The sequence below is a fragment of the Beta vulgaris genome, chromosome 1 (genome assembly GCF_026745355.1).
Source record: "Beta vulgaris subsp. vulgaris cultivar EL10 chromosome 1, EL10.2, whole genome shotgun sequence".
NCBI lineage: Eukaryota > Viridiplantae > Streptophyta > Magnoliopsida > Caryophyllales > Amaranthaceae > Beta > Beta vulgaris.
The window spans coordinates 59,033,243-59,053,704 of NC_079202.1; the positions used below are offsets into that span (position 1 = coordinate 59,033,243).

Genomic DNA, 20,462 nt, shown 5'->3' on the forward strand with positions numbered 1-20,462 from the left:
AAAAAAGACGAATTTACGTATGCAACTAAGATAATTAATGCAACAATATGCTTTCTTACTTCGAAAAAGATGATCTGTACTTTAAGAATCCTAACCATAAAAAACATATGAACACATTTTAAAAGTTCATCGAAATTTCATCAATAAACCGGAGATAAATCTATATAGACAACTACACATAAAGTATTGAGAGGTCAAAGCACAAATGTGTGTGTTTTCGAAGGAGATTCAGATGTGGGGCAATAATTAGGATTTGGTTATCGAAGGATTCTTACGTTTTTTTTCTTTCTTTAGAAATCCCCAGCATCTTTTGGAGCAATTTCTCTTTCTAGAAATCCCTAACATCTTTTAAAGCATTTTCTCTCACTAGAATTTCTTTATTATTCTTGCAAATAACACACAGATTAATACTTCCTCTGTTTCTTTTTACTTACAACAGTTTGACTTTCACGCTTGCCAATGCATAATTTCAACCATCAATAACTTTAATTACCGATAAATAAAAATTATAAAAAGTATATATATTCAGAAAATATACATTCACACGAATCTAACAAGATCCCACATGAATATGTTTTTCCTTAACTATAAATCACCAAACATAAACTAAGTAGAGTTGGTGAATAGTGTAAAAGTCAAACTGTTGCAAGTAAAAAGAAACGGAGGAAGTATATAGTAGTCCCTCCGTCCCATAATATAGTGCATACTTCATTTTTGGTGGGTCAAACTTTAAATTTTTTGACCGAATGTTCTCATTTGTATATATATAAAAACGTATTCATGTGGGATCTTGTTAAATTCGTCTCAATATGTAGTTTCATAATATCAACTTTTGATATTTTTTTTGTTAATACGGAATTGAAAATATTAAAGGTCAAAATTACATCTTGAAAACCGTGTAAAAAAAAACAAACACTATATTATGAAACGGAGGAGTATACGACAACTAGCAAAATAAAACATTCACTCACCTCTCATGTTACAAAACCTCAAAATTAGCCAAATTGTCATGGTAATACTACTATTCGTAAACTAGGGAGTTTCATTGCAACTTACATTCGTGTTAGAAATTAAATTACTGGTATAGCTTGGCCGTCGTCACCTCTTTATGTCAATGGTGTCGGCTTACCCAAGAAACCCCTAAAACCCCAATTTCTCATCTTTTCTCCCAATTTCTTTTTTTAATTGAAATCATCTTCCTATTTTTTTTTCCACCGAAACCTCTCTAATTGTTCGACAATTTGATTCACATCTTCAGGTAAATTTTATTGCTGCAATTTTTCTTCACTGTTTTCACTCATAACAACAATCTGATTAAGTTTTTACCTCCATTTTTGTTTTGTACTGTTCAATTGAAGTTGTAGTCGGCTGATTTTGATTTTTCTGCAATTCGAATTTGGGGAAATTGATTGATTATATAAATAATGGGGACTTATTATTGATTGTTTGATTATAAATTGGATAAATTGATTCGATTTTTTACATTCCGACTTCTTCTTCATGATTGTTTTGTTATCAGAGAGATGCCATTTTTCAGAGGGTTTTCTCGGATTTTGAGGACCGGGTTGAGTCCATTTCGACATCGTCAATCTTGTTCATCCGCTTCTTATCAATTGTTGTGCAACTCTAATGTCGTTATAAATCCTCCTTTTACGTCTAAGTATATGGTAACCCATTTTCAATCCTTTTACTGCTTTTTTTTTCAGCTTATTGTTGTGTTTTTGGAAATGATGCATCGTTTTTAATAGTAGTTTTTGCCTCATATTAATAATAGTTTGTATTTTTATTTGCTGATTTCTGATTGTTTACAAATTAATCTGAAGTTTTACTTTATTATTATATAGTATCATGATATGATAACTTGTCAAATGATGTTAAGGATGGGTTGTTTCTGTCGTGTTGTTCTCGTATCAGTTTTTGAGGTTTTCCTCTTTTGATGTGGTTGACATAATTGGTTGTTTGGGTAGTTATAGTGAATCTCAGTGCTAATGCGGGATGCAATGTATATTCTGGTGATCGTGTACATGTTAACTTTTGAGACTTTAGAGCTTTACTTAATGGTTAATAAGGAATTTTTATGAGTGAAAAGCAGTATTAGAACTAAGAGTCTGTTTGGTTGAAGGATTTTGGAATGGAGGACTGGAGGTGATACTATTAATGATGGATATGCTGTTTGGTTGAGGCAATTTGGGTACAGAACCTCATATCCATAGGTTTATCATCCCCTAAACTCTTTCAATATACACACCACCCCCTTGTGGATTGAGATGCCCATACCTCTTCTATAGTTCTATTAGTAATAGATTCCTTACTCTGAGTGAACCAAACAGCTAAACTTCCCTAAAAGGTTGTAAACAACGGTGGGGCTCATAGAATTATAGGCTTGAAGCACACTTCTACCCGTTGAATTACTAATCTTTCATTACACAGAATACGTGCGCGTTGTTGATACTAAAAGACACCTAGTTTAATAAACCCAAAAATTGAATACCGAGCGCTTACAGTTTGCAAGTTAAAATTCTATGGAATTCGAGATATTCTTGGACCCATTTTTCAATCGCTAATTGAGTAACACTCACCACATGAGCTAACTTTTTTTCTTTTAAATATATCAAAAGATGGTCATAGGGGTCTTTTTTAAAGTGATTGAGTGTTGAATGATTTATAGATGATTGCCAAGCACTTTTGTGTTGTTTGTTTTTGCTTTTATAAGCAAGAGGAATTTGGCTCTCCACCATTGTAGTTCTTCATTTTTTTTTCCCTTGTTATTTTGTTTCCATTTCCGTTTTTAAGAAGGTCCACTTAGATTTTATTTAAGAAAACTCCTTTATTTTTTGTAAGCTTACTAAATAAAGGACTGGGTAGGTGATGGGGGGTTTGATGGTCTATGAATCTGCATATACCATTTGTCCCCAACTTGCTCGTAGGATAGGAGCTTTCTCTATGAACCTAATCTAGGAAACAAAAAAGGAAGAAACATAAATGGAAAATTTCAAGGGAGTACACATTGGAAGGTCATTCTGCTTGTGCATTGGTGTATTAGCATACTATCTTTTCGTCCTAAAATATAGTTCTCATTTCGTCTTAGCCACAAGAGTTAAGGAAGCAATGATTGTGGTGTATTTGCATGTGAAGTTGTTTTTTTTGGAATTATTATTATTAAAAATGAAAAAGAATGGGCACATTATATGGGTGGGCACATGAGAGGAGGAGAGAGATAGATACAAGTGCTTTTTGTTATATCCAACCAATGAGATTGAGCGAGCATTATATTGGGCTGCCAAAACCCATGTAAAAAGGAGGTGAGAGAGAGAGTAAAAAGTGATGTTCTAAAATGGAAACAAGGGAAATTTGAAGAACATTTCGGGGTACCCAAAATGAAATATGGAAACTATATTTTTGGTACAGAGGGAGTATTTGGTATTGTTAGCTCTTGAAGCAGATGGGGATTTCACTTGCTTTTGTTAATTAGGCTCAGTATCACGGTATGTGGACCTTATTTATCTTCATGGTGCTTTAGCATTAGAGTAGACTCAACATGAATAAGAGCGCTCTTTGTAAGAAGATCCTCTTCCTTCCTTTTTTTCCAAATAAAAGAAGTATTCATATAAGATTGAGGAAACTAAAAGATTTGAGTGAATGAAAACATTGAAATGTACAAAACAAAGGATAGATTTTACTTGCACTTAAACGAAACATGTTACTCCATCCGTTTCTTTTATTCTACACTCTTTCCTTTTTGGTTTGTTTCTTTGTAATCTAGACACTGTTGCTTTTTCTATTTTTGGTAACATATTTCATCTACTTTATCCTCTTTTTCCACCCATATCATCCACTTTTTTAATATCTTAACCCACTTTTTAGTTTTTTCACTCTTAACTTTTTAGTTTCTTTCTTATACTTTCGTACTCTCTCCTTGGTTCCCTCCAAAGTGAAGTTAGTAAATTAAAAAGAAAAGGAGGGAGTATAAAGAAATGCAACTTCTTAAATTTGGAATCACCTATATGAGTTAGAATTACTGACAAAGTTTGAGAGCTGTTCTAGTTTGCAGTTAATATGTTTATTTTTGTTATTCCCTCGTGGATGATTTTCAGGGAGGCGTTCAGCATCCAATGTGCTGTTTGTGTTTCATTATGCCATCATGAGAATTTTGGATGAGGCTACCATCTCCAAATGTTACTTGTGTTGCATGAGGCCCCTCTGATGATTTTGATTAGGAGCTATATCTAGTATATTATGTTGCCGTTCCCTGTGATTTGTATTATCATTGCTGTATCTACTGGATTGTCAAATTCAGAGGGGTATATGGCGATAAAGCTGTCAATTGCATGCCCATATCTACTTATATCGTTGTAATACATATATGTGTATTTTAAAATAGCATATCTATCCTTATAATGGTTGTTGGTCCCTTAATCTGGATCTTTTATGGGCTCGATTATTTTCACGAATTTCAACTACCAAATATTGTAAATTTCATTGTGTTTTTGTTGACTTCATGTGGTTTTCCTTGTGCAGCATGTTTGGGGATCCATAGTAAACACATCTTCCAGTTTCCATCATGAATCCAAACATCAGATTCATCAAAGTGCAACGTCTACTGTTGAGGTTAGGTGTGACTTTTGCTGATTTCTTTATCCAAGTATATTTTTCAATATTTCCATGGATAGAAATGTGTCTTGTAAAAGTATTAGTAGATGGGTCTATCTTCCACAATTATGTGCCGCCCCATTTTGGTTGGTTACCTATAGTCTCTTGTATAGTCGGGTAAGGGTGGTGATCTATCCAAAGTGGAGGGGACTGAAAACTCAAATCTTCTGGGAAATTGAGTTTTACCAGGTGACACTACCCCTTGCATCCCTATAATTACATTTTTTGAGAGTAAGCTAAGGTGGTCTTTTTGGGGAAGGGGTAAAACATGGCACTGATTGTTGTTTTCTGCTGATGCAATTATTCTAGTTATTGATGCTCCATATATGCTGAAAGTTGCTGAATATCTTTTGCAGGACCAATCAGATCCGTTTTCCCTCGTTGCTGATGAATTATCCCTTGTAGCAGAAAGATTGAGGTCAATGGTGGTCGCAGAGGTGCATCTGTTATTCTCAATTTGTATTTCAGATGAATGATTTGTACTATGACGGAGAGTAGTCTACTAAAAGATGGACATATGTGATTTTTATTTTATTGGCTTCTTGCAGGTCCCTAAGTTGGCATCTGCTGCTGAATATTTCTTCAAAATGGGAGTTGAAGGAAAGCGCTTTCGCCCCACAGTATGTGTTAATTTGTGTGCCATGAACTGTTTTGCAACTTAATGCTCATAGATTGCTTGACAAATGAGAGTTCATCTGGAGATCTCCCAATCTGAAAACTGAAGTTGGTTGCCTTTTTTTACCAGTTATTTTGGTAGTTATGTGAAGTCTGGTGGTTAGAGTTATATTTGTCAACTTTGTGGTCTTCATTACTGAGCTAACTTAATTGAAATCTGTTGCCAACAATTGGACTCATAATCAGGGTTAAAACTGTACTATCTGTTCTTATAGCATCATGTGTGCTTGTGGCCTGTGGGTGTTATGAAGCAAGTCAATGAGTGACTTAAGATGTCATTTCTTCATCTTCACTTATTGTGGATTTTTGATACTTGATCTAGCTTTGCATATCAATGTTTGACTTCGTAGTCTTGATTCCTTATCATGTTAAATATGTTTCTCTTAAGATATTGACTTCTGACTGCTTCATTGCGCAGGTTCTATTGTTGATGGCAACAGCTTTGAACTTGCCTGTATCTATGTCCTCTTCTGATAGACTATCACCTGTTAAAGTATTTGATAATGTAGAAACAGAGCTTCGTAGAAGACAGCAGTGCATTGCTGAAATCACAGAGATGATCCATGTCGGTTTATAGTTATCCTTATTTTTTGCTACCCTTTCTTATCCTCTGCTTTTATATTAATTGTTGCTCATTTGTTATATTCTCAAAGTTCCAAGTTAACCAGACGGGATTGTGCATTGTGGTTGCTAGCTGGGACTTAAAATTTGGAGCCTGTGATGCCTTTTGTATGTAGTTAGGGACCTAGGAGAAGACACAATTTAATGAGAGCTTTGTGAACCATGAAAGCTTTTGGATAATTTCAGTCTAAGGAACTTTACCCAACATTTTGGTTAGTTTCTGGAAAATGGAGCTTTTTGCAGGAGAAAGGACGAGAAATGCACAAGTTAGGTTCTCTCTTGTTGCAACTTGACGAGTAATAGCCTGCTGTCTTTACTTTACCTTTTTTTTTCTCATCTCTTTTTGTATGTAAGAATAAGTGAACGTTGTTTTAAGTTTAATCATAACTAACAATATCTAAATACATGTTTGAGATTGGCTCGTTTTGATTTCATCACAATCCACTTATGTTTTAGCTGTTGCTTTATTGGCATTCAGGTAGTTCAGACTTTAGCATGTAAAGATTGGGGGGTTGGCTCTGAATACGCAGCTTTGATTATCCTTAATTTTTTTTTTATCGTTTCTACATAATGTATGCTTTTGTTATTTTAACAACTGGTGAATTACCAAATTTTGTCACTGTGTAGAGGCTTCAGGGGTTCGTGGTTGGAATTGGTGTTCTACTGTGGTCTCAAGTGAGCTTCTTTTGTTGTCTTAGGTGGCAAGCCTTCTTCATGATGATGTATTGGATGATGCTGATACAAGACGTGGTGTTAGCTCATTGAACTCAGTGATGGGAAATAAGGTAACGTTCTCAGCTTCTTGTGCAGCATGTCAAAATTCGGTAGGTTACAGTTATTGTAGATGGTAGTATGTATTATATGCTTTTTGAAAAATAATATAAATCAGTTGCTCTGTTTTTTTCCCCTTCAAATTCATATAGACTCTGCAGTCAGCACCTTTTGTTATGCTCTTTTTGATGGTTACGACATTTTCTTGCATACGTAAAATGGGTGCCTAGTGTGCGAGTCTTACTATCTGCCTAATGGTAAATATGCAAAATGCTACTGCCTTCTTTTTCTGCTGGTCTCAGCTGAAGGCAACAAGAGAATTTGTACTTGCAAACATCAAACATCAACCAAAGACCATTATATTTGACGCCTATGATGTTAGTATGGTGCAATTACCCTATCTGACCCGTTTCTAGAGTCAAACAATTCTACTCCATTTATGGATGTAGGATATGGGTCTTAATTGGAGGAGAAAAATCAGAGGTGGCCAAGAATCGATCTGATGAATCAGATCTACCCTGCATTCTGATTTGAAACTAGGTTAAAAACTGAGCGGTCAGACACTTGGAGAGAGAATAATGTGGATGGTGGTATCCATTTCATCCACGAAGGGTTCGGGGCTTGAAAAAGAGGAAGTGGATCCTTTATGGACATAAGAAAAAGGGCGAAGTGATTGGTTGCCTACTTTTCCCTATAAAGAAATATATGACACCGTCTCCTTGCTAAACTTTACATACGTGTTATCTGACTTTAGGTTCTCACTTCTCCCTAATTCAAATGTTAAGTTTTTCAATTTATGAGGAAGTGACATATTGATTTGTCTCGTCCACTTTCTATTATGTGATGTTGCTCAACTTGTTCATCAGTTCATCCAAATGCAAAGGTTACTCTTCTCGTTTTTTGGGGGGTATTCAGTAAATGATTATCTTGGCAACCAATAGAACTCCACCAAGTAAAATTTTGTTATCTTCCCACTATCACAATCTCACCATAGTTTTGATCAATGATCATAGGGGATAGGTCCATTCTAGTATGGAGAACATCTTCAATTTTGTCATAAATTATGTATCAAGAAATTTGGGATGATAATTTGCTTTGGAGAAATCATGTGCATCTAATGGGGTTTTCTTGTACGATATATACCTTGTTTGGCAATTAGTGGATAGCTGAGCAATTAGTGGATAGCTGATTTGACTAGCTGATTGTATTAGGTGATTTGACTAGCTGATTGTATTAGGTGATTTGACTAGCTGATTGTATTAGGTGATTTGACTAGCTGATTGTATTAGCTGATTTGACTAGCTGATTTGACTAGCTGTTTGTATAAAGGTATTTGGTAGACAACTAATAGCTGATTGTTAATTGATTGTGTAAAATGATCAATAAGGACATTGGCTTAATATGTTAGGTTTAAGGATTTCTAGGTAATGGTAGTAATTTTAGAGAACCATAGGACATAAATGTAAATTATTCTTTCATTCTCAAACCTCTAATATAGAAAAGCTCTTCCCTCCAGCTTTTTCAAAAAGTGCTTTTTGATTCCAAAAAGTTATTTCAAACATCTTTTTACCAAACACCCAAATTAGAGGATTGACTAGTCAAATCCTCTAATATGACCTCAAACTTCTAACTTTACCCCAAACCTCTCTTTACCAAACAGGGCCATTCATTCCATTCTTCCTAGAGATATTGAAGGGGGTGAAGTACTCTTTCTTTCTCTTTATATGTGGATTTTTACGTGTTTGTGTTTCCGTAACTTTATGATGAATTCTTGATCATATATTCCTTGACTTCATCTATTCCATACAGTGCAGTTGGCAGTTCTAGCTGGTGATTTCTTGCTCTCTAGGGCTTGTGTAGCCCTAGCCTCTCTGAAGAATACCGAGGTAAGCGTTTTAGGTTTTTCTAGATATTTTATAAAACATGACTTTAAATTGTATTTTCCCCTTTCCTGTTGGTTGTTTCGCGGTATGTAAGCAAGTCAAGTATGTGGCAAAATTTTAAAACAAGAATGGGCTGTGCAGGTCGTAACGTTACTAGCTAAAGTCGTAGAGCATCTTGTTACTGGTGAGACAATGCAGATGACAACGACATCTGAGCAACGTTTAAAGTATGTTCTGTACTTGAAGTTATTTTTTGGTTCACCTTTTGCAGTCATGCTTTATTTGGATGGGTTGACGTGATGCTTTGTCTACAAAAATTGGTTGTCATTCTTAGGGTGGTCTTTCTTATTTCTTGGTCGAACTTATTTCTTGCGTTCCATGTGTAAAATTTTGAAGATTAAGGAAGTTTAAGGAATGATGTAACAGATCCCCTCAAAAAAAAAAAAGAAAGGAATGATGCAAGAGAAGAAAATATTTAGGAGACAGATCTTTGAGCATTTTCGTCAAGTATGTTGCTTTGTTTAGGCTTTTCCCATTTATGGTGTGCCTTTCTGGTGGTTCGATTGTAATATGGAGGGCATAAATTTAAGGAACAATGCTGCTGCTAACGTAGTGCTTGGGGTTTTTTCTCCCCTTTTCCAGCCAATGTTGGTTTATCCACCACGAGGGTGCTCCAAAAGAACATACTATTTTTCATTTAAAAAGAACATGAACTTATTTATGCAATTTTTTTAATGGTAAAAAGAACACATAGTTCATATTTAATAACATGTACTCCCTCTGTTTTTTTTATCCTTACTTGGAATCTTAGCACTATTCATACTTAGAATCTTCTCAATTTCTTTCAATTTATAAGAAAAAATATAGTCATGTGAGGTCTTATTTGATTCGTCTCAATTAGTACTTTATTAATATTCAATCTAAGTTCAAATGGGAGACGCATACAGGAAAGTGAGAAGGATTAAGACAAACATAGGGAGTATAATCTCTATCCGTAAAAGAACAAGGTCATTGTGAAAAGAACATATAATAAAAGAATGTACAATTTAAATTAGAAAAATATTTTGATTTTGAAGTGTCAATATCTTCTTGTTAAACAAATTAATTTACTTATTTCTTTTTAAAAAAATTAGGAAAGTCAATTGCTAATTGATAGTGATGTACTTTTGCAGATGCAGGGCGAGAAATTAGGCAGCTAATAGTTATTAACGTATTTAATTTTCCTTATCCTTTTTATTATAAAAGCCGTAAAACTAATAAATTAATTAGGGGCAGCTTTTCACGTGTATTATTCTGTGTTTTGACCAGGATCACCTTTTAATAAATTTGACTCCACTGGTTCTGTTCCCACTTTCTGGGAGTGTCCTCAAAATAAGAATAAGAAGTGGATAATAAGTTAATAACCAACCTGTTGGGAGGGGAAAAAAATAAAGTAGTTGATCTGTGCTTTATATGCAGGGCTGACATTTTGATTAACTTGCAGCATGGAGTATTACATGGAAAAGACCTACTTCAAGACAGCATCATTGATCTCAAATAGCTGCAAGGCAATTGCTCTTCTTGCAGGTCAATCTGCAGAAGCTGCTACGTTAGCTTATGACTATGGGAAAAATCTGGTAGGTGATACCTTTGTCTGTATCTTTTATATCATAGAAAAACTGAGATTTTTTCCGTGTACATTATGATTTGAACAGAATAGAAATATCCTTTCATATTAGCGAAGAGTTTTGGGATAGATATTTCTTAAAGTGAGATGCTTGTATCAGGAATAACTAATGTGTATGTGTATGTTAAGAAGCTGAGACAGGTCTTCCAGCATGTTGGCTATTTTTTTTTCCATGTGTTTTTTAGTAATAAACCTGTCTTATGGAAGATTTGCAGTTGAACAATGATAATTTTTTGTAATGATATCTGGCTTTAAGTTGTAGCTTGTAGTCCGTTGCAAAAATGTCGAAAATCTTCATTTGTATGAACCTTATGTCTTCTTCACTCTAGTGTTGTTTGTGTATGCTGCATATTGTGGCTTTTGAGAGGATGATGTTGCCTTCTAAATAATTTACTCTGAAGCCTTGTGGAAGCTTTCTAAACATAACCAGTGCACGAAGGAAATCTCAATGACAGTAGTAGTTTTAAGATGGCTATCTGTAAATTCATATGTGCTGCAAGCAGAATTTATACTTTTCATCTCAAATAATTGTTTTGAGTATGATTATATTTATACTAAAGTTTAGTGGATTGAGATGGACAACAGGTTTGAATTTTTAAAATATCAGTAGATATTGCTCATCACATCTTTTTTGTTCCTTCTGCAGGGATTGGCATACCAACTCATAGACGATGTTCTTGATTTCACGGGGACGTCGGCATCACTTGGAAAGGGTTCACTTTCTGATATTCGTCATGTAATGATTTTTCCTCGTTCTATTATAAAGCGTTATAGATGTTTGCTTTAAGTTCTTCTCTAGAGAATTGCTTTCACACATATCAAAAGTTTCTGTAGACCAGACAGGCCAAATGTTCTTAGTAACTTTGGGTTGGACTTTGAGGGTGGGAGTGCTTCAGAACCTCCACAGTCCCTGTGTCAGCAGGAGTAATATGAATATTGTTGCTGTCTTTCATTTCGTCAATCTCAAAGTGCTACATATTGCTATTTTTTTGCAGGGAATCGTCACAGCTCCTTTGTTGTTTGCTATAGAAGAATTTCCTCAATTAAGTGAAGTTGTGCAGCGAGGCTTCGACAATCCTGCAGATATAGATCTTGTATGTTTATGCATGAACTTTATGTCAAAGTCTTTGTTTCTTGTTCGTGCATTTGCATATATCAATGCTTTTATATATGTTGGTTTTGTAGTTAAAGCTTTACATTTAAAATTCTCTTTATGAAGTACTATTTTCGGGGGTTGGGACCTTGCACCTAAATGGCGGTCGGGTATTCTTTCGTGAGTAGTACAATCTTTCCAGGGGCAGGAAGCGTTTTGTTGGATTTCGTGCATCCTATTGACCAAACCCCTGAATTATCGAACTGTTCTCCTTATATCTTGTGACTTGTGTTTATGCATATGGCTTTTTGATCCCCACCAGATCATATGCAATGTAATGAGGTTCTAGGAAAAACTCCAATCCCAGTGCAAGAAGATAGTGTACAACATTTGATAGGATTCTGAAAGCGAAAGATTTGCTTGAAATGGTATCTCTGCATAAGATGAAATGTATATTTAGTTTACATAATTGGCCAGAGAAGCATAATTATACAATTCAGGAAAAGAATTTAATTCTGGCTCAATAAACTGATTGGTCAATCTCTTGGAAAAAGGCTGAAGTGCAATGTCTTGTGCTCTATTGGCGTCTTCTTTGGTTAAATTGACGTCCAGGAGTAGTCAGTCTCAACTCTCAGGTATATTAGGGTTGTATTAGCTCTATCACAAACTTCACAAGGGTGTGGAAGTTTGGTGAATATCTGTGCAGATTTATACCCATTTGCCTTACTCTGGGTATTTCAGTAATCACATGATCATATAGATAAAGACAATGCTTTTGCATTAGAGTATCAGAACCCAATGCATGTAGCCTTTTTTGCTCTACGATTTTACAGTAAGAGGAATTTTGTTTGCTTGCATGTCCTCAGTTACTAGATAAAATGCCAGTTGTAGACTTCTATTTATTCTTTGAGGAATATATTTAAATGTATTTGTACGACCTATTTTTGCATTTAGGCTCTGGATTACCTTGGGAGAAGTCAAGGAATACAAAGAGCAAAGGACTTAGCATTGAAGCATGCAAACCTAGCGGCTGAAGCTATAGAGTCTCTGCCCGAAAATGATGATGAGGATGTTAGAAGGTCAAGGCGTGCACTCGTAGATCTTACACACAGAGTTATAAAAAGAACTAAGTGAATAAAGATTAATTCTATCTAGATACTGAAAGTTCACGATAAATTTTGCTTATTTCCATTTATTTATAAGTTCATGTATAATGGAGGCAGTTCCCAGAATACTACTGGTTTGCCTCAATATTCTTTCACAGGTACAGTTATGTTCTCTTGCTGCAGTTTAAAAGCAGGGGCCATGCTTAAAATTGAAAAAGTTATATGCAGAACTTGTTCTCTGGTGGAATTGGGTGTGGTCGAGTGGGTTATACCAAGTGGATTTACCAAAATGTCCCTTTTCGCATATTTGTGAAGAATCGTTCTCCAAATAGCGAACTCTTAAACTATTGGTTGACGTGAGTGGACTATAGCGATTTGTACCAGTCGTGAAGGTAACATTTTATTTCCTAAGATACTAAAGATAGTTGCTTAATTATAGGAATTCTTTTTAGGTTTTCCTATGTAGTGACTGTATTTGTTTCTTTCCAACATACAGTTGTATGTTAATTTTCCGTAGGTACACATTTATACTGTTTTGTTCTTTGTGGTCATTTTTGATTTCTTAATTTGTATATAAGAAAAAACATTATAATGTGATCTTTAGATTTATTTCAAAATATCATCTTATGTAAAAACATCATCATATTTTGCTGTTGTACTAAAACACGCATGTGGCAGAGGCCAAAGGAACATAATTCCTTCATTAGCAGATATGCTTACACAATACTACAAAGCCAAAATCGTCAGAAATCCAAGAATAAGCTCAAACATATTAAACATTCGGATCACTGAATTAGTGAAGTTCAGGCGAAACATTAGGGCAAGAAAATTTGTCAAAACTGTTTTTTGTTTTATAGGAGTAGCAGGGTTCTCTCTGCATAAAAACTTGCTCTATTTGAGGGTGCATCAAGTGTTGTTGATCCATCGCAGTGTCCCAAGGCGTTGCTTGACATGAGATATTGTTATATACTCCCTCCGTCTTTTATTAGTTTACCCCTTTCTTTGGGGCACATTTGTTGAGATACTAATTTGAACCTTAATATCTCTAATTTTCGATAAGCAAAAATTACAAAAAGTTGATATTTGGATAATACACATTGAGACGAATCCAACAAGATCTCACATGACTATATTTTTCCTTAAATACAAATTACAAAAGATAGTCAAAGTCATATATGTGAATAGTGTCAAAAGTCAAAAGAGGTAAACTAATAAAAGACGAAGGGAGTAGTTGCAAATGAGATATTGTTATATAGTTGCAAATATGTCAGAAAAATCTGACCTTCAGATATTATCATTCAAGTGTTGTTGATCTGGCTCGGAGAAGACACTTCCACATGATGCAAAATTTTTCTAAATTTATTTTTTTTGAACCCCTTTCGGAAAGCAGTGATAAGATGAATATCCTCTGGCCTTCCCACCCAGAGGCCATAAAAGTTTTAAATGTTGCATGAGACTCGACAACACTATGATGGATACCAAAATACGTAACATTTTGTTCATAATAGTTTTTGGAGCGCACCAATGTTCTAAACTGGCCATTCGAAAAATATTGAGGCTTCTATTTTTTTTCTCCTTGATTTCCCTTCTTGATTTAATTGGACCACATTTTCCTCAAACAAGCTTGTACGTAAGTATGTAACTAGCACTTAGCAAAATACAATCACATTGCTAGGATTCTACTTATCCAAATTGAGAAATGATAAACATCTAATTGCTAGATGTTTATAAACATCTAGCAGGGGTAAAATTGTCAATATACATGAAAAAAAGTTATCAGTCAAACAAAAAAGTAATCTCGAAAATTGGGCACTGTCAGAAAATTTCGATGCTAATATATGATGTTCATGCTACTACAACTTGTGTTCGTGTAACTATAACTAGTGTTTATGCAACTAAAAATAGTGTTTATGTATAAACAGATAGTGTTCGTATTTTTTTAATTGGACACTGTCAGAAGATTCCGATGCTAATATACAGTGTTCATGCTACTAGAACTAGTGTTCGTGTAACTATAACTAGTGTTTATGCAACTCACACTAGTGTTTGTGTATAAACAGATAGTGTTCGTATTTTTTTTTTACATATCTAAATAAGAGATAGAGAAGAGTAAAATAAAAATATGATGAAATTATATCAAGATGGATGTCTATTTGTAGAGAATAAAATATATGAATATTGGTATATTTTTTATTTTTTTCTAAAATATATTTTTTGAGATATACAAGTTTAAAAAATTGGAAAAAGTAATTTGTTTGAATAAACAATATAGTGACATGTGTACCACTCACATGTTGCCACATTAATGTTAGATGTTTGGCAAACATCTAGCAATTAGATGTTTATCATTTCTCAAATTGGATAAGGTGCTTATGTTTGACGTAAAAAGCATCAGTCCCCTTCTAATATTACCAGCTAGGTTGGATCAATTTCAACATGTACCAATTAAATTAGGATATGCGTTGGATTTTAGACACAAAAAGCAAAACCAGATCATTGTAGAACAAGTGCAAACCATATCAAACACCTACAGCAAGTGAATTGGATGCAGCATCCTTTGATTACCAGTGGAAGTCTCACTTCAAAAGTAGACCAACCCAATTTACAAGAGATGGGGGCAGCAACGAGACTGATATTCATCCAAGAAAAAAGACAAGTAGGGGAGGGAGCTTTCGAAAATTTGCCCCACCAAAAATGAAGTGAAAGGGCTAAAAATAACTGTTCAAGATACATATGCTGGCTTGCTAAAAAAGAATTTCCTTCCAACAGTTGAGAATACAACTCATTTACCAGCTCGAAATGTCTCCTTAGTTCTGCCATAATACTCTGGTTTAGTTCCATGAAATGTGATAAAATTCCAGCCAAATGCGGAACCACCAACAATGTATGTTCCAGGGATTCGGTTACTGCCATGCATTGGCTTTTCGAGACTATTTCCAACTGGGAAGCGCTTTTCTTGAGGTGGCTGATCTGCAGGCTTCTGATTGCCACCCTGTCTCTCGCTAGCCAAATCTGCACTTCCTGCTCTGCTGTAACTTTTAGCTAGAGGTACATTTTCAGTTGTCTGCTGTCTACATAAATCCACCATAAGCTTCATTTCTGCAAATTTTTAATTAAAAGGGGGAAATAAGAATCATTACAAGTACCAAGTAGTCCTTCAAATAGGCTAGATTTTTAATATCCGAATTAAAGATGAAGACAAAATATCATACTCTCTAGAATACTGCGGGATGCTTCACACTTCTGAAGATCAGGGGCACGGAGAACCTTACACAAGGAGAGGAAGTAGCATCAGAGCCATGGCATAGTCATAGTTAGCGGCACACTAAAACAAGAACCATTTATGTCAAGTAACGCAGTACTAAACTACTAATTAAATCTTCACGGTGGAGTAATAAAACTTGTCTCGAGAATGGTTATATTATGAATTGTTTTCCAAAATGCTGGTTCAAGTGTCATTTAGTTCATTTAGGGCATCCTATTGAAGATAACTGCAAATCACAATTCCAACCAATACAATAGCTTTCTATGAAGTACATGGATGACTGAACATCCAGGTTTAAAGGTGTATTTGTTCTAACCAAGTGAATCATTGAGGATTAGGGTGTGAAAACAAACAGAATACAGCATATGCACCAGGATGCTGATAAGCTACCAAACAGAGAGAAAGGTGTTCTGTCAAGGTAACAAGAAGAAAAAGAGAGTATCTGGAGTTGTAGAAGGAATCAAGAATTATTTTTATTGTAGCGATACCTAGAGCTAAGTTTTTCATGTAGTTGGACCAAAAATCAAATATAATAAATATATTCAGAAGGTGTAACACTTGACAAATTTCAGATCAGCAAATAAAAAAAAACTAAGCATGAGCATGAGGGAAGGCCAAAACAGCAGTAATGAGCATCAAAGAAAGGTTTAATTACGTAGGCACCCATTACCGTCCATTTTTCATTACCTTATATATGGTACAACAATGAGTATGGAAACGCAATTCACAACATAATTTGTTAATTAGCCCAAAAGTATATCACTTTTCCTTTTCGGAGCACAGTTCCCGGGAGGCTAAGTCGTATTAGGTAACACTGATCCGGTTTTATATGTCAACATATACAGATAAAAATCTAGTTCTCTCTCTATATCTGTTGCTTCTTCCCTTGTTTTGGTAACTTCAGTGCCGAATATTAATTAGTGAACAACTAAGGAAAGCAAGATGTATATTGGCAATGTTTTTATTAGCTCCTAAGAACGGTCCTTGTGTAGAAAGTTACTAAAAACTATTAAAGTGAAGGTCGGTATATACAGACCTGATAGCAAAATATCAAAACCTCGTCCAAAACAAAACACGTATACTCATGAAAAAGAAAGCTCAGATCAAAAACTCATCCCCACTCGAATTTCACTAGCATTCATTATTAATTACTTCCGCTTCCACAGCATGGATCATTGGGTTAGCTTAAGTAAGTATCATTAGAACATGGTCAATATGGCAATACTAAAATCAGGTCTTGACGCTTGACACTTGACTCTTGAGTAGGAGGTGGCAGGCAGAGGAGAGAACTGCACTCTTGAATTTCATTGATACTATGTCAGCTAAGATATACCAATAAATACAAGCTACATTACTCAGATCAGTCCTTTTAACCCAAAGCACCAACATTAAAACCCTCTGAAACCTCGATACGAGATTAGGCTAACAAACAAACCCCAAATCCTCGGACAAGAACTGCATTCTTGTATCTTTTAGGTAGAGTGTCAACTTGTCAAGTACCATTTCAGGATAAAACAAAAGGCCATGTTCCTTGAAATAATTCCAATATGCAAAGTACCAATATCAATATCAAGCACTCACTCAAATACATAGCAATAAGACAGTTCTAATTAAATCAAACCAATATAACAAACAGAAAACTAGCAAGGTTATACTATGTGACCATTGATCAACATGATCGTGTACATATTCAACAGTTATAATAAAGTGAAAAACCTCCAAATTACGTAAACTTAGAATTGCATTTTCACCACTTTTCACTCACATTCACTTTTACGCAATAAGAAAGAAACCCACCAAAACCCATTTCCACAAACAGTTGCTACAACCTAAATTTCACAACTTTTAAGCAAATAAAGTAGTACAACAAAGTACCCAGAAAACCCAAAAAAAAATCAACTGAATTAAACAACAGCTGAAAAGCAAAAGTAACCCAAAAAAAATTAACTAATACCCATTTGTTAACACAATATACCCAGAAACTAAAACCACACTATACAAAGAAACAATAGATCAAAACACATACCCAGAAAAAAAAAAATTGACAGAAAATAAAACAAACTTAAAAAGTAAGTAAAATAAAGCAAACCTCAAGAAAAAGTGGACGAAGATCTTTAAGAATAATACGCATCTTGAAGTAAGGAGAGCTCTGAAAAAGATAATCATAGTCTAAAGTTCTCTTCTTTGGGTTGAAATTACTACTGTAATTGTTGTTATTTGGAAGTGAAGAAGAAGAAGGAGGTTGTGGCGGGAGATTTGGTACCACTGGAATTTGATTTTGATTTTCGTGAGGATTTAATGTTGTTGTTGTTGTTGTTGTTGTTGTTGTTGTAATTGGAGTAGTTGTTGTAGGTTGTACAGTGGAAGACGCCATTGTTTTTTTTCTCTCTCCTATTCTTGTTCTTTGGATTCGGTGGAATTCTCTCTCTTCTACAAGTTTGATTTGAAATTGGGTGTTCTTTGGGTCTTTTTGGTTTCTGCGGGTATTTTTTGGGGTGTCTTTGAATTTTCACTTTCAGTCTCTTCAGATCCAATTCCAATTCAAATTCTTCAAGTTTCTAATTTTTTTTAGCACAAACTCCTTTTTAGTCTTGTGTTATGGGAGCATGAGTTAGGTTCGATTTCCCGTAACCTAGAGTGTGTTCTCTTCACCTTATATATGTAAAAGCAAATATTTAATAACCTTAGATAATAGGAGATTTTGCATATTATGAAAGAGAGATTTTGCTGTTTATGAAGAAAAATGATAAATCTCTAACTACTAGATGTTTATAAACATCTAGCAGGGGTAAAATTGTCAATATACATGAAAAAAAGTTGTCAGTCAAACAAAAAAGTAATATCGAAAATTGGGCACTGTCAGAAAATTTCGATGCTAATATATGATGTTCATGCTATTACAACTTGTGTTCGTGTAACTATAACTAGTGTTTATGCAACTAAAAATAGTGTTTATGTATAAACAGATAGTGTTCATATTTTTTTAATTGGACACTCAGAAGATTCTGATGCTAATATACAGTGTTCATGTTACTAGAACTAGTGTTCGTGTAACTATAACTAGTGTTTATGCAACTCACAATAGTGTTTGTGTATAAACAGATAGTGTTCGTATTTTTTTTTTTTACATATCTAAATAAGAGATAGAGAAGAGTAAAATAAAAATATGATGAAATTATATCAAGATGGATGTCTATTTGTAGAGAATAAAAATATATGAATATTGGTATATTTTTTTTTTTTTCTAAAATATATTTTTTGAGATATACAAGTTTAAAAAATTGGAAAAAGTAATTTGTTTGAATAAAGAATATAATGACATGTGTACCACTTATATGTTGCCACATGAATGTTAGATGTTTGGCAAACATCTATGCTAAGTGCGTTTCTAACGCACTTTATGACCTTCTTTTGGCTTGTTTTAGCTCCCTTTTCCTCCTTTTCTTCCTTCTTTCTCCTCACTTTTCCCTTCTATTTCACTCACTTGATCATACTTGGTCATAGTGACATTTTGCTAGACTTTCGATCTATTTTGATCGAATTTCTAGCACATTTGCTTTCACCATGTTTGCTCGTGTTTCTATTGCAGGTATGACCCTTTTTGGGGCCGAGAAATGCGAGGCATGGCACGAGGAACAAGCTAGAGGCTGAGAGTTAGCCTGAGGTGCGTCTGGTGCGCCGCACACGCTATGGTGCGCCGCACCATCAACCAACATTGCAGCACAAAACAGACGACATTGGTGCGCCCGCACCAAGTACAAGGTGCGCCCGCACCTGCGTCTGGTGCGCCCGCACCTGCGTCTGGTGCGCCCGCACCAACTCTATGTGCGCCCGCACATTTTGACGGATGAATTCAAGCTGAGGCAGAAGCTTAGGTGCTCCCGCACCTTCACATTCGTGCGTCCGCACCTGAGCATGGTGCGCCCGCACCTACTTATGGTGCGCCCGCACCATGCGTTCCGGAAAGAAAAAAGTTTCGATCATTAAAGCCTTTTTCCTTTTTCAGTGGGGAGTGACGCTTTATTCTATTTTTTCACACAACTTTTTAGGGTTTTGTATTAGAGAGAAAACACTTGAGTTTTCATTGGTAATTGAGATTAGAGATCAAGGTTTGTGATTCGATTTACATTCTAGGTACTTTTTTTATTCAATTCAAAGTTTTAGTTTTTATTTCATTCTCTTTGTGTTTGTTTATGTTCTCATATATTTAAGATCTTCATCCTCTTAGTTTAATAATTGCGATTTCTATTAGTTTAATAATTTCTTAATCATGTTTAACTTTAGATTAGTCATAGATTCATTGTTTAATTGCTTTAATTCCATGATTAGTGAGTAGTTTCATAATCTAGGGTTAGGGTGAAAGTATGAATTAGGGTTTAAATATGATGTTGATGTGATTGTGATTATTTAGAGAAAATTATGCATTGATCTTGGTGTTTTGAGACCTTAGGATAGATATTGATCACATCTATACTTTGTATTTTGATTTCAATACGTTCTTAAACCGGATTTTGAACTCTTTTATCATCCCCAAGAATCAACTTAATTTCTATCCAAAATATTGGATGGAAATTAAGGGGATCCTTCATTAGGGGTTTTCCAAACTTATCGAATCGCTTAATCAATTAACTAAAGACCATTCGAGAGAGGATTTAGTTGATTGATTGAATGATTACTCTTGAGGACCATTCGAGAGAGGACTCAGTAATTTAGAGGGAAACTAAACCTTGCA

At 34.8% G+C, this 20,462-nt stretch overlaps 2 protein-coding genes across 3 annotated transcripts; one reads left to right on the plus strand and one right to left on the minus strand.

The window, feature by feature from the left end:
- The first annotated feature begins 1,009 nt into the window (after positions 1-1,009).
- Positions 1,010-13,082, plus strand: LOC104887619 (solanesyl-diphosphate synthase 1, mitochondrial). 2 transcript variants are annotated; one of them, XM_010672292.3, is made up of 13 exons: positions 1,010-1,258; positions 1,520-1,667; positions 4,519-4,608; positions 5,007-5,087; positions 5,199-5,270; positions 5,744-5,890; positions 6,645-6,731; positions 8,532-8,603; positions 8,742-8,827; positions 10,084-10,216; positions 10,913-11,002; positions 11,262-11,360; positions 12,314-13,082. In XM_010672292.3, the coding sequence occupies exons 2-13, from the start codon at positions 1,524-1,526 to the stop codon at positions 12,491-12,493; spliced, it is 1,281 nt and encodes a 426-aa protein (XP_010670594.1). In that variant the 5' UTR covers positions 1,010-1,258; positions 1,520-1,523; the 3' UTR covers positions 12,494-13,082. The 2 variants fall into 2 exon arrangements, with proteins under 2 accessions (XP_010670594.1, XP_010670597.1); XM_010672295.3 differs by lacking the exon at positions 1,010-1,258 and having other exon boundaries at positions 1,649-1,667; positions 4,519-4,613.
- A 1,920-nt stretch (positions 13,083-15,002) lies between these two features.
- On the minus strand, positions 15,003-18,361 carry LOC104887612 (hypothetical protein). The gene is made up of 3 exons (XM_010672285.4): positions 17,820-18,361; positions 15,678-15,732; positions 15,003-15,564 (listed from the first exon to the last, which is right to left on the minus strand). Exons 1-3 carry the CDS (start codon positions 18,102-18,104, stop codon positions 15,248-15,250), a joined length of 657 nt encoding a protein of 218 aa, XP_010670587.2. The 5' UTR covers positions 18,105-18,361; the 3' UTR covers positions 15,003-15,247.
- Positions 18,362-20,462: the final 2,101 nt, after the last annotated feature.

Excerpts from the sequence above, each read along its gene's own strand:
- LOC104887619 (XM_010672292.3), top strand. The coding sequence starts at position 1,524 with ATGCCATTTTTCAGAGGGTTTTCTCGGATTTTGAGGACCGGGTTGAGT. Across the intron at positions 5,271-5,743 it reads GAAAGCGCTTTCGCCCCACA|GTTCTATTGTTGATGGCAAC; the intron begins GTATGTGTTAAT and ends TTCATTGCGCAG. Across the intron at positions 11,003-11,261 it reads CACTTTCTGATATTCGTCAT|GGAATCGTCACAGCTCCTTT; the intron begins GTAATGATTTTT and ends ATTTTTTTGCAG.
- LOC104887612 (XM_010672285.4), bottom strand. The coding sequence starts at position 18,104 with ATGGCGTCTTCCACTGTACAACCTACAACAACTACTCCAATTACAACA. Across the intron at positions 15,733-17,819 it reads TTCGTCCACTTTTTCTTGAG|GTTCTCCGTGCCCCTGATCT; the intron begins GTTTGCTTTATT and ends TCCTTGTGTAAG. Across the intron at positions 15,565-15,677 it reads ATCCCGCAGTATTCTAGAGA|AAATGAAGCTTATGGTGGAT; the intron begins GTATGATATTTT and ends AAAAATTTGCAG.